We start from the raw sequence: 14,157 nt of genomic DNA on the forward strand, positions 1-14,157 counted from the left end.
ACATTACATTGCGTTACATATTGTTATATTACACATTACATACATTACATATTATCAGTGTAGGCTGTTCGGCTTGCAGGTTCAGACAAATAGCAGTGTCTTGATGGCTTTACGAAAAGCGAGGTGGAGTGGTTCTGCTCTGAGGTGGAGTGGCAAGGAGTTGCATTGCCACACGGCAATGAAAGGGAAGCTGGCACCGCCCCCTCTGGTTCGTTTCACTTTGGTACTATGAGTAGGTTAGTGTAAGGTATTCCAGTTGGCCTGGGGGAGAGGGATCTGTTTACTCTCTGCGATAGGTACGGTGGGGATGTATGGTTCATGCATTTGTGGGTTAAGGCATTTGTGGGTTAAGGCAAGTGTTTTAAAGAGGACACATTTTCTGATGGGCAGCCAATGGGCTTGTCTTCTTGCAGTGGAGATGTGATCCCTTCTGGGGGGATGCCTATTGCAGCACGGAGAGCATTATGTTGGATGGTTTGGAGTTTCCCAAAATATTTTACTGACATGCCTGTGAAGAGGACATTGCAGTAGTCCAGTCTAGACTCAATTGTGGTTCTTGCAATGGTAAGGCAGTTTTCTGTGGTAAGGAAGGGTCTGGCTGTGCTTAGTAGTTTTGTGTAGTAGGCTGCAGAGGATACAATGGCTCTGACTTGCCCTGACATGGAGAGGTTGGAATCTAGAGTTTTTGGCATTAGAGACTGGTATTTGGGTGCCATATATAGTGAAGGATGAGTATTAGTTATCCAGTTTCTTCAGTGTGTTCATGGGTCTTGTCAGTAGTAGTTCTGTCTTATCTCCCTTCAAGCATAGCCAGTTCTCTGCCATCCAGACGTGGATGGTGGAGTAGGCAGAGTTGAGGGTCTTGGCAACTGCCTCTCAATCACCTGATAGGGGGAAGAGGGCTTGTGTATTGTCAGCGTAGTTAGTGTAGGCAGTGCCAAGCAAGTCCAGTATGTTGAAAAGTGGTCTGGTGAAAATGTTATTGTGTGCGGGATATGCATGAACCTTGCGGCACTCCACATTGAATGATATCAGGTTTGGCGCAGTCATGGTCAGAGAAAACTCATGGCTCTAGCTTGGAGGAATGAGGTGATCCAGGCGGGTTGCGTTGGGGGAGAAGTGTGCTGAGGAGGAGGAGTGGTGGTGGTGGTGTCAGAGTATATTGTGGTCTACCAGGTCGAAGGCAGCCAAAGTGTCTAGAAGGAGGAGTAAGGCAGGTTTCCCAGAGTCCCTGATGTCATCCATCTGATTTTTTTAGGTCAAGCATGGCGGTTTTGGTTCGGTGGCCCCGGCGGAAGCCGGACTGTCGAAGGCCGAGGAGGCTTTTGGGTTTGAGGAACTGTTGGACTTGAAAATAGGCTGCTTTGTCCAGGATTTTTAGTAAGAAAGACAATGTGGTTATTGATCTGTAGTTATTGGGGGATAGTGGGGGTCAAGTGATGTGTTTTATAGAAGAGGGCGTACCCAAGCTTCCTTGAGGCTAGCGGGGACGGATCCAGTGGCAGAGGCATTTATAAAGGCGGTGGGAAAGGGTGCGCGTGTACCCGCACAGTCTTTGAGAAGGGACTGGCATATTGCAGTTAGAGGGTTTGATGTTTTTCATGAGGAAGATGACTGCCAGTTCGTTGGCGTCTTTGAATGTCAAGAGTGGGGTGTCGACAGCCCTATGAATAGGGACAGTTATGTGGGGCTGTTCAAGTGGGTTCAGTGCATGCTGGTTGGCCTGAATTTTGTTATGAAGGGAGTCTAGCTTGTTGAGCAGGGCTGATTGTATATCAGTGCACCAGGCTACATTTTTGTTATTAGTCTGATAGGGGGGAACTAAGAGTCTCCAGTCCTTGAAGATGGCGAAGATTTCTTTAGAGTCTGATTTCGAGTTAGCGATCCTTGCGTTTAATGATGTGGCTTTGGCTTGGATGATTGCTTATTTATAGTCCTTTACGAGTTTACGAAACTAGAGTTAGGCTGAGTCCAAGTGGTTTGCTTGCCAGATGGAGAGTGCTGTCTGTTTTTTAGAACTGAGTTCTAGTAGCTCAGGGGAGAACCTGGCGTTTGAGTGTTTTTGTTGGCTTGGCTTTCCGGGCGACTAGTGGGGACAATGGCCTTCACTGCTAGTTTTAGAGTAGTGTTGTAGGTTTGAGCAAATATATCAGTCATTGGAGAAAGGAGGCCTGAGGGCCGGGACTAGTAAGTGTGGTATGAGCCTCTTTAGTGAGCAGGCTGGAGCTCCTAGCAAAAGAGGATGGGAGGGGCACAGTGTGCAGATGCACTTTCTTTGGCGGGGAGATGGCAAACCGGATGACATGGTGGTCTGTCCATGGGGAGGGTGGGTTAGCACAAATGATTGGTAGACCCTTCTGGTGTGCTAGCCAGTCTAAGGTGTGACCTTTAATGTCAGTAGGGTCAGTGATGGAGTGTTTGAAACCTAGGGTTTCAAGCGCATTGGCAAGGGATTTAGCAGGTGAGTCTTTAGGGTCATTGAGTCCAAGGTTAAGGTTAACTAGGAGGATCACCTTAGTTGATGTCTTCAGATTGTCAGAAAGGAGGTGTGTAAGGGCAGCCTGGAAGTCTGCTATGGGGTCGGGGGGGCCAGTAGACAATGTGGAGCGTAATGCTACAATTATGAGATGCGTTGAGTTTGAGGATAAGGAAGTCCCTATTGCTCTCGACCGACTTTTCAATCTTTCTAATGGGGATGGACACTTTCGCTATAAGGGCCACCCTGCCACCTTTAGAGAGAGCAGATGGTCTTGTCTGAAGATTGTGTATCCTGGGGGGAGTGCTAGAGCTATGGCAGGGCCTGTGGCTTTGTGGAACCAGTTTCAGAAGGTCAAGGTTGTGGACAGTGATCAGGTAATGTATGTCTAAGGCGTGTGCCGAGAGGGAGCGTGTGTTGATAAGGGCGCAGCTGAATGTGGTGGTCTGGGTGAGAAGGAATGGGGCAGCCAGATGTGTGGCATCAGTAGGGGCAGTGTCTGGAGAGATGGTGCGGGAGGTGGAATGGGCTGCACTGGGTTGGTGCATTTGGGGACCAAAGGTGTTGTGGCCTGGGTGGCAAAGGGCAGCAAAGTGGCCTGTGCAGGTGCGAGGAAGGGGCCTTTGGCCCTTTTGGTCAGAATGTCAACAGTAGGCATGGTGACATCATTAGGCAACATGTGGGCCACAGACATAACATCATTTGGCAGTGGGGCTGCCAGCATCATTAGGCAACATGAGGGTGACAGGCATGGTAACCTCATTTGGCAGTATGGCGGCAGTGGGGCTGCCAGCATCATTAAGCAACATGGTGGCAACCGGCATGCTAACATCATTTGGCAATATGGTAGCAGTGGGGCTGCCAGCATATGTCACAGTAAAAGCCATAGGTATAGCAGAAGCAATATTCAGTTCTGTGGCAGTGGAGCTTGCACCGTTTACAGCATGGGTCATGCGATAGTCAGTACACATGGTAGTGCCAGAGGAGCAGGTGCGATAGTCAGCCATGGGCGTAACATCGTTAGGCAAGGTAGTGACATGGGAGTTGGTATAAGAGTGTAATTTAGTCAGAATTAAGGGTGTGCCAGGTTTGGCATCCGAGATGGAGGTTGTTGGTGCAGCGGCAGGCGTGTCGACACCCTTGCGTCTCGATCGATACCGACATCCACCATCACGGCACCGAAAGACACAACGTTGACAGTTGTCCAAACAGGAAATCCTCAACTAAAAAGTTATTTTAAAGGTAAGTTATGGGGCATCAATGCAGTTGCACATCAGGATCATTTACTATGTGTATATGATATTACAACAATTTCGAATTTATAATTGGCTTCACTAGATGTTGTTCAAATGTTTTTCTAAAGATGGACTTAGCATGAAGATTAAAGCTAAAGACACACAATATAGCTTAGCACCGCGAGAGCTAGGATTACTGAAGTTTGGTGAGTGCCATGGAGATTTACACTTAGGGTGTAGAATTAAAACCTGTGTACATCTAATATTACTAATAGATGTATTCTACATAAATCCCTAAATCTATGAGAATCCTAAGAATATAGCTATAAAACACTACAATAGCATATATTAAGAGAATTTGTATAGGTTGAGTTTGATATAATACGAAGTCTTGAATTGCGAATACATTGATGCATGAATCATCATGTTGCAATATTGCACTATATTATGAGCACTGATTGGGCACTCCGTGATATTTGAACTAATCATTCAGCTAACTGGAGCCATTGTTTGGAAAGACAATGTTCTCATCCCTAAGGAAGTGTTAAAACATTTCTTAAGTTGCCAAGAGATACTTTGCCATCATTAAACCACCATTGTTTGGAAAAGACACTTCATCATAAGGGAGTGTTATGGAAAACAGACATTTCTACCACTCTTAAACTATTGTTTGAACTGAACACTTTCAACATTACACATGAAACAGTTCAGGGGAAGGGAACCATACCCTGGATACATGGATTGTTTTGTTGGATTTATATATTTGGTTATCGCACCATTTTTATTGCATTCAAAGCAGAGACATTTTCCTTGCACATTTTGTTCACTTCTATTGTGAGGGTCAGATTTGTTTTGGAAACAAGGATAGTTTGCCCACTTTTGACAACAAGACACAGACTGATCTTTAGTTTTGCTTTTATAGGTAGGACAACTCTCTTTAGGAAAGGGAGAGAAAGGCTTTTATCCAAGCCCTTTTATTTTAATAAAATGTCTAATGTTGAAAACATAACTATGTGCCCGTCTCTCATTTCTGACCCCTCACAGAGGCAACCACAAGAAGTGGTTTGAAGAAGAATTCAGGAGCTTATAGGACATATACTACAGGAGATGGTAGGAAAACCTCAGAAGGCAGTTGGAGGAACAGTACAACAGGTGCTTGGATGTTAATATTGGAAGGAGGTTGGAGGAAAACAGGAAGTGGTCAGAGGAAGATAACGGGAGGTAGCAGAAAGCGAACAGTAGGTGGCAGGAGAGAAACGGCTTTCCATAAAGCAAGTGAGGTGGTAGCTAGTAAAAGCAGGAGGGATCAAGTGTGCACACATTAGAGGGGGGTTTCATAGGCTAGAACTTGGGACCCTAGAAAAGGTATCTGATAGAAGGGTGTGTTAAGCAACTCAGCTGGAAGCTGGGGCAAGCAGCCCAGTTGGCTTTGTTGGCAACTGGCAGAGAAGCTGCATGTGTCTATTCAGCTTGTGGCAGAGAAACCTCAACAGCAGACAATTATAATTGTTTTTTTATAACATGCTTAATACCGAAGAGGTTTCCAAGCGCAATCCTGGGATTTGAACCTGTGTTGGTCTGTGTCTGAGGTGCGTGTGTATTCCACCATCAACAGGTGAAAAGCGGGATGTCTTTTTTGCTATTTTTTGGGAAGAGGATCCAGAGTAAATGTAAGTGCTGGAGAGATCTCAAAATCATGTGAACTTTAGGAGTAGACCCTTGAAATGCTGGAATTGTTGGCAAAAGTCTTTCAGGGCACTTGAGTTTTTGACCTCCATAGGAGTTATTTTGGTTAATTTAGTGGATTTCAACAGTTATTTTTCTTTTAGTGTAGTGATTGTTGACGGGAGAGACTAAAACTCCTGTCAATCCATATAGCAGTTTGGTTTGTGCCTGCTGCACAATTCCCATGATACAACTGTGTATATAATACACCTTTCTAATTTGAGGCCACTGCTAGATTGTGGAAATGTTTATGGTTTCATAAGACCCTGCATAAAAGCTGTGATGTTTTTGAAATACCTTGCAACCTGTTTCTGGTTTGTTGGACAAGATTTCATGCAAGCGTTAATCTGTTTTCTAGGAGGCTGGTTTGTCTATCAGCAGAGAAATGAAGTCCATAATAACTGTGGCATAGAGATTTATTATCAGACAGACATGCAAAGCACTTCTGAGAACATGCTTCTGGAGCTTCTATGTCAGATCATTTCAGAGCCTTGTTTCAACACCCTGCGCACCAAGGAGCAGCTAGGTAAATATTCTAACTATTACAAATGATTTCTTGAATGTCTAATATGTACAGGCACCATTGTTTAATACTAGTGCTGTGACAAGCAGAGGTCGTTTGAAGGAATCTACACGCTATATCCATCTGAATGATCAAAACAGGATAGGCTTGTGCCATGGAGTTTGAGCGGTACATCAACAAGCTTTGTATTGGAGGTTTTTATCTAAGACTGGGCGTGCTCTGCCTTTTGGTTTGTCCTTCCTGGAGGATGGTGAGTAAGGTCCTCCTGTTCCTCTGCCGCCATGCTTCTGATGATTGGAACTGACCTGCAGTACTAGCCATGGGATCAGGGCCTGGCTGAGCAAGAAGCCAAGTGGCAGAAGAAAAACCCTGAAGGCACAGCCATGTAATAACTGAACAGTATTCCTGAAGAGTAGCTCTGGTGAAGGAGAATGCTCGGTCTATTGGGAAACAAAGTAGGAAGACCAGTTCAGGGACAGTAAAGGAGAAATCCTAGCAGGTAGCAACAGTACAAAAGTTAAGAGGGCGATGCAAATCATGGGAGTCGGACACAATGTGCTGTGACTCCTCCGGCTCTGCACATTGTGTTGTTTTCAAGTCTCTAACCCAGAAGTGTGTATGGTCCGGAACGGAAGTGTTTGGCAGCCAGTTTGGGAGGTCTAGTAACCTGCGCTGCCCCTCCTGTATGTCATGTTTCCGATGGTGCTGGCTTTCTTTGCTCCTGAGGCTTCACACCCAGCATCAAACGCAGGAACAGTGCCCCAGGAGGCAGAGGTAGTGGAGTGCCATAACAGTATGATTCCCCTCCCAAAATTCCTGACCAAGCGTGGAGCATGAATGTGCCGCTAGGTCATAATCCTTCCAGGACACCAAAAACTGCTAGATAACGTTATGAATGTGTCACATAGCCATAGAGCTGCTATTCAAGGCAGCCGCTGACTCGCACCAGAGAGGGCCATGATCTTAAAAGGGGTTTGCTTGGGACACCTGAAACACTGGTATACTTTCTACCCTAGAGGGTGTAGAAGCCATGCTGTTACTTGGTTGATGATGCAATGTACAGTCTAGCATAACGAGGTGGTAGCTTTGTTCATAAGACATTTCTTCAGCGTTGTTTAGTCAGTAGCCAGACTTTGGTACGGATAGCATAGGTTGGAGTCCCACTTCATTTATTATTGGCTGACCTGACCATGGTAGCACCTTTACAGCACACAGATGCTGTAATAATTTACCTATCGATGGGTACAGAGGTTCCAGTTATAAAGAGAGATAAGGAACATAGGTGTAAAGTATACATGGTGTAGAACAGTGAATGACTAATTGAGGAATTAACTGTGCTCTAGGTGAGGTCAGCCATACCCAAGAGTGAAATCCAATCAAATGAGTACTGTTAGTAAAACAGCATAGTTATTGGACCAAGTTTTAATTCAGGCTCTCCTGAAAGTATAAAATTTCCTTACACACCCGTCCCATCACAGGGACCTTGGGTAGCTGTGACATGGTTGAAAAATTGGCCGTTTCAGAAAGGGTCTACCCGGAACGTTGCGGTAGCATTGCCATTAGAACAAAGGTTTGTTTGTCTGTGGAGACAATTACCCAATGGTCTTGAGGGAGCTCCAGCGGTCGTAGGAGAGACCCAGTGAGTGGTCCGATATTGACATGCTTGGCATGTCCACATTTGTAATAAGATTTAACTTGGAGCATTGCATCATGCTTTAATGAAGGGCTCCAAAAATAACTAAATACTTCTTCCACAATGCCCTGCACCACAATGTCCTGCAAGATGGGGGGGGGGGGGAGTCCTGGTACTTGACATGCAGAGCTAAGGACAACAGAATTAACTCAGACATAGGAAGAACCAAACAACGAGAATCAACAAAATGTAGGCTGCCTTTCTCAACCATCTTTTGTCCTTACCTGAGGTAAATATTTAGAGCTGGTAGTCTTGGTATTCAAGCTCTTTATTCGGTCCAGGAGACTTGTAGCTATGACCAGATAATTTTGTAGAATCAGTGGTTGTTTGGGTGTTCCATCATTCATGGGGGAGAGTCTGGATACCAGCAAGGCAAGGCCTTTGCCATGACATTTTTATATGCATGCTTAAAGACCCTGTGGAAGTCGCATTGTGAAATAGAATGTCCATCTGGCTTGGCGGCTGTTTTACAGGCAAAGGTATAAAGAATTTGGAGGTTCCTATGGTTGTTACTGAACTCTGCTCTGGGAGGCCCCCAGGAGAAGATGTTGCCATTCCTGGCAGGCCTCTTTTTAATGGCTAACCACTCACGTACCAACACTGAGTAGTTACACTCTGGAGGTCTCAACTGTTGGGAATACTAATATACAGGGTGTTCATGACCATCATCCTGGAGTTGTTGCAGTACAGACCCCTAAGGGAGGTCCAAAGACTCCACATTGAAAGGTTGAGAAGCATCGGAGTGGCACAAAACACGGGATTGTTTATGCACCTTTTTCAGAAAAAAGGTCTGAATCTGTTTTGTTATACCAGACATGGTCTGTTGACCTTTTTGTGTACGGTATTAGCCAAAAGCTAGGAATCAAAAACTTTCGATAACAATTTGAAACCCCCATGACACAGTGGCTCTTCCTAACCATTGTGTGAGGCTGCCAGTCCAATACTGCCCCACTTCTTAAGGATCCATTGAAATACCCTCTATTGAAGGATCCCAGATATTCTAAATTATCTTGGTCGTGGGTCATTTCTGTGCCTAGACTGCCACATGGCATGTTGCAATGCTTTTCCTGTAAAAAAAAACAAAATATTTTTTAGAAATAAAATGACAAAAACACCCAGGATGAGATGATGTAAAAAACGTCCATGTACCTCTTTGCGAGATTTATATCACGATAGTGCTACTTTTTGCTCCGATTCTGACTGACGTGAGTATGCATATGTCCAAGGGTCAAAATGGCATCTGATACCAGATCTATTTGACAATCCAGATCTTTGAGGTGGTAAATAAAAGCTTTTCACGTATGTCTTGGCAGCCCTGAAAATGGGGCGGGTTCCTTTTAGATACCGAACGGCCATCTCCGGTTGATATCCTGTGGGTTTTCATCAGCCCTCCTCCGAGGTACAATGGTATCCAAGAGACAAGCATTTTGAAGAGCAGCAATCTGAGGCCAAAAGCAGGATGTGGGTGGTCCAGTTAAACTAGGGATTGTCTTTCTACCCAGTGTAGGCCCAATATCACTTGAAAGTTAGGTGCTTTGATTTGGTGAATGGAAAGACCGCCCCAGTGCTCACCCATGACCATAGTTAAGGTGGGGTTACATAATCCCACTGGGCATGACAGCATGCAGGAACAAAGTCTGGTACTTCCTTGACTTTTTGTGGAACCCGCGAAATCTCTGCCCAATTCAAATCTATAAACAAGCAATAGACTCCGGATCATTAAGTGCTGAAATGAACTCTAACTACCCTATGTGCTTAAGTGATGGTTATGGTGATCATAAACCTAGGTGGAGTCTTTATATTCCTTCCAGAACACAATGTTTGACTTTCAGTAAGTGAATTTTGATAAGTTACACCCCAGTCCCCTCCCTGTTAAGAGGCGGGTTCACTAACTTCCTAACACCAAACAATGGACTGATTAACCATTTTGTTATGCATGGAACGTATTCCCTCAATAGAGGTAAACCCCAAGGAGACCACTGCGCCTCCTTCCTTCATCTGAAAGAGACACTGTTTGCTGCTCCTTGTTATACGCTTTCCTCTTCTAAAACCGACTGGGGAGCCACCACCAAGGGAACCGGGTAACAGACAAAGCTGAGTCTAGTCCGGTTCCTTTCCGGTCCTGGGTTCTTGGATACGATGATCCACATTTAGGTCCATGTCCACCATGGCTTCCATGGTGGCCAGATATGGCATACTTGTCATCCCATCTTTTAAGTCCCGACGGAGGTCCCTCCAAAAATGACAATATGAATATGTTCTATCCATCATGTCTGTTATACCAATTAGTGGATCCTTGACAAACAAGACAAAGTATTCATGTTCCCTTACTGTACATCCATTAGGGCTGTGCATGCAGCTTCTTTGTTTGAACATAGCCTTCAAGGCAGCTTCAGAGGCAGGTATAGTCCTCTAATTTGGAGTTATCCCCAGCCTCTATGGGACCCATACACAAGATATTATATTCAAGGTGACTAATTGTAAACGCCTCAACCAATGAAGTGGCAAAAGGGTGCAGCTTAAATTTGAACTGTACTATTCAACCATCAGATAATTCTTTTAATTTCTTGGGTTCACCTTCATACCTCTTCCCACACAAGTCCTGTCAATAGTAGATCTAAGGTTATTGTCTCTCAGGGTTAGCCACAGGCGTAAAAGCCTTCTCTGTCTTCAAGGCCTCCACTTCCAAAGTGTGGACCTGTACAGCTGCCATAAGGTCTTGCAACTATGCCAGGACCGGGGCAGCTGTTGCAACTTGTCCAAGGCCTGGACAGAGCTCCATCCTGGAGGACAGCAAGTAAGATTTTCCTTTTCCCTCTGCCATCCTGCTCCTTATTATTGATGAGTAGTCTGGTGACCAGGGCATGATAGGGAAAAGCTTCAAGTGGCAAAATAATCCCCCGAAGGAACTACAGTGAAATGGCTGAATGGTAATCCTGAAGAAAAGTAATGGAAAAGGAGAAATGCCCAGTCTAATGGTACATAATGAAGGAAGATGGGTTCAGGGAGAATACAGGACAGAGGAATGCCTAGCAGGTATAGCCGCATCACAGAAAAAAATAAAAAATTAGACAAGGTAAGCAGACATTGAAAACAACATGAGTGTATTCGACCTGTCAGACTCTGTACACTGTTTTTGCTTTAAAGCATTGGACCAGAAACTTTCTATGGCCGCAATTGGTCTGTGGCCAGTTTGGCAGGTCCGGCACCCTGGGTGGTCCTCACGGATGCCCTGTTGGTGAGGATGTGGGACTCCCCACCCGTGCTTTCCAAGGCTCCCAACCATCCTCTAAGCAACCAACAGGTGTAGGCTGAGGTGCGGATGAATCCACCCGCTGACGTCCAAATGGCATGAAGGCAAGTGCTCAGGAATTGCTGGCGAACTAGGAAGCAAGCTACCTTGAGACCGGTCCTCGTATATATAAAGAAATCACCCCCTCAAGCTTCTGCCTTCAACTTTACAAAAAGGACCAGATGAGGCAGCACCGTCATGTAATTGTGTTCATTGTAATTCCAAAGTTGTGGTGTGTTTCTTTACATTGAGCAAGACTTTTACACTATCCACCAATTGTAGTACTAAGATGCAGTCTTAACATGAGAATCTAAATGTAAGGCAACTTGGCCTCTGGTTTTGGCCCATCCTGCTTCCAAGTAGCTGGCATACCGGCCTGTTTACTTCTTTACATTAGGATAAAACCCATAAGAAAAAAGGAGTATTACATTGGTAGGTCTCTGCCCCCTGTTTGCCTGTGGTGCTACATTGATGTGTTCAGACCCAGGGCATCAGCAGTGCATGTCAAAGAGACAAGTATACTATTGTTACCTTATCTTAAGAAGCCCTGCAAAAATTTCAAAACAACTCATATTCATTTATGGTAATATCTGTTAGCAAAAAAAAGTGTTTAAGCAAAAATAAATGTTTTTAAAATTGAAATGTATTTCATTTGCTCAGCAATACAACATTCACCAATGAAAAGTACCTCTTTTTTCTCCTCACTTCCAAAAGCAAGGAGTCAGAAAATGTAATTCTAAGTATGTTCTGATATAAATTTCCTATTAACCCGTTTAAACTATGACCTACCACTGGGTAATAATTTCAGATGATTCAACATGCGCAGTGAGTCGGAGTGTTCCTGGTGTTCCTGGTTTCCAGGGTGCAAGGAGAAGAAGTTCCAAGGAGCGGCGTCAAATGGTGGAGTCTGAAGTGGAATAGCCCCGGTTGCACAGAAGGGCCAAAGATTTTGTGATTGCTCTGCGGCCTCCTGAGTCCCAGTGTTACTTGTAATTATGGCTTGCACTCCAGTTGACTGAGGATTTCATACTGTGCCATTTAGAAGAGACGGCACCCAAGCCAGACCTTGTAGCATATGGTGTTACATTAAGATGGCGTGTTTGTGATTGTGAAGAGGCCTATTTCAGTACACGGAATATCAGCATCAATATAATAGACTATATTCTACTAAAGGTTAGGACACAGGGCACTTGGAAGTGACACTTTTGATGTGCAGAGCTGATACTTTACATGCTCAAAGTAGTTGAGCGTGATCCTCTGGTTCCCCCTTTTTTGTTTGACAAGGCACGGTCACCGAACAGCTTTGAATAGTGATTCCTGGCTATCCAGCACTGAAAAGTTCTCTGCTATTGACACCTCTCTGAAAAATCGCAAACATGTCGCACATATAAAATCTGAGAAGTGGATGATTTAAGGGCACCTGAATTAGACTCTGTCCCAGTTTGCAAGCCATTAAGGAGTCACTTCAAATCAATAGTGAAATCCCAGCACGTACCACGGCTAGTGCAAACACACAGTCCGTGACATTCAGCAGCCTTCAACCACCAGACTAATGGGTAGGCTGAATCGGGGAAGGTAACAGTCTCATTCCCCAATATCCAAGTACAGTCTCATACCCCAATATCCATATTTCTGATGTTTGTTAATCTGCTTAGAATCACATGCTGTGCATAGGTCCGACATCCAGTGGTCACTGCGGAGTATTGCATTTTGTTTTTCGTAGTCGAAAAGGGGACGTCGACAAGGCGTGTCTGTAACACTATCCCTATAGTGACGTGCGTTGTACCCACAATCCCTCACGCGTCGAGGTCCCTCAGATTGTTTTTTTCCGCCCAGCTTATGGTCGCCTTACGCGGAGCTCCTAGAGAGACATTGCTAAACAATTACTACGGACCTCGGTTCTTAATATATACTTATTGTTAAAGATCCCTCCCCTCGACGTTAGCTGTGAAGCTGTTTCTCCGCCGAGCAAGTTTTCGACGGAGGAGAAGAGACGGAGGAGATCCTTCGGCGCTGCCGAACACGTGGCCAGGCCTCGCCGGCCAACATACAGTAGGGAGAGTGGGGGTTTCGAACTTTTACCTTCTCGTCGAGAATGTCTTTCTTTCTCCCCTATCTTTCCCTTGGGGTTGTTATCACCAGTTTTTATTGCCTCAGCTATGGAGAGGACACCTTTTAAGTTTTGCCCACGCTGTAGGGGCAAATACACTTGGAAGGACAAACACAAGCTCTGTAATCGTTGCTTGCCCCTCGATCATAAAGAGGACAGCTGCGCGGCCTGTAAGCTCTTGAAACCAAGAACTCTTAAAGAACAGAAAGTTAAGAGGTGGGTGGACTACGCGATGTCGAAGTCAGTTTCCTCACCTGCCGCCGCTGTTACAGAAAGTGACGAGGAGGGTGATAACTCGACGTCCGTTACGGAAGTCATTAACCCCCAGAAGGAGCGCTCGCGCTCCTCGACGTCCGTCCCCGGCCCCGACGGGCTCAGCTCACGCCCTGCTTATGGGGATGAACACCCCGGCGACAAGGACGCACACAGACCCTATAGGCCTAAGAACACAACCCACGGCTCTTCTTCGTCCAGGACGAAGGATTCACTAGCGCCGAAGGGGACGCAGGGCACTCCGGCGTCGACCTCAGACCGCAAGGGTCTCAAGCCCCACCCGCAAACGCAGCCGCGACCAGCGATTGGGCTTTTATCTAATACGGGCGCTACCCCAAAAACATCCGACGTAACGCTCCATAGAGCGGCCGTCGAAAAACAATGCGCAACGCAGGCAACGCCGACTCCAGAACCCTCGACTGACGAACTCATCGTCGAGAGTCTGGCGAGAATTGTTTCCGAGGACAAACGCAAGCGGACGACGAAACGGACGTCGAATACCGCACCCAAGGATATAGAAACGCCGAAAAAGCACAAGAGTAGCCAGGAACTGCCCCATCCATCTAAAGGCACTTCTGAACTACCGGAGGGATTTTCTGAGGGCGACGGAAACCTTTCGTCGACGTTGTGGGAGCGTTCGAAGCGTTTTGAAGCCGAAAACACCGATTTCCCCCCTCTAGACTATTCAGGGGTTCCCCATGAGACCCTGGAAAGACTCCATTCTTGTATGGAAAAGATGGAGAGGTTTTTGGGTAGCCAAAACCCACCCACACCCAAAAGACCAAGAGAATGGACCCAGGATGACCCTAGGGTCAGGATTCCTAGGCTGT

The 14,157-nt window shown here is 45.7% G+C and overlaps 1 protein-coding gene across 3 annotated transcripts in view; it reads left to right on the forward strand.

Annotated features, from left to right (window-relative positions):
* IDE (insulin degrading enzyme) overlaps positions 1-14,157 on the forward strand; it is a 2,084,778-nt gene that overhangs the window by 1,594,982 nt on the left and 475,639 nt on the right. For all 3 annotated transcript variants that reach the window (XM_069611370.1, XM_069611369.1, XM_069611371.1), the window contains one exon: positions 5,795-5,962. In XM_069611370.1, coding sequence (XP_069467471.1) covers positions 5,795-5,962 — 168 coding nt within the window. The remainder of the gene's footprint in view (positions 1-5,794; positions 5,963-14,157) is intronic.

Source organism: Ambystoma mexicanum, chromosome 8, assembly GCF_040938575.1.
Source record: "Ambystoma mexicanum isolate Mex_15411 chromosome 8, UKY_AmexF1_1, whole genome shotgun sequence".
Lineage (NCBI taxonomy): Eukaryota > Metazoa > Chordata > Amphibia > Caudata > Ambystomatidae > Ambystoma > Ambystoma mexicanum.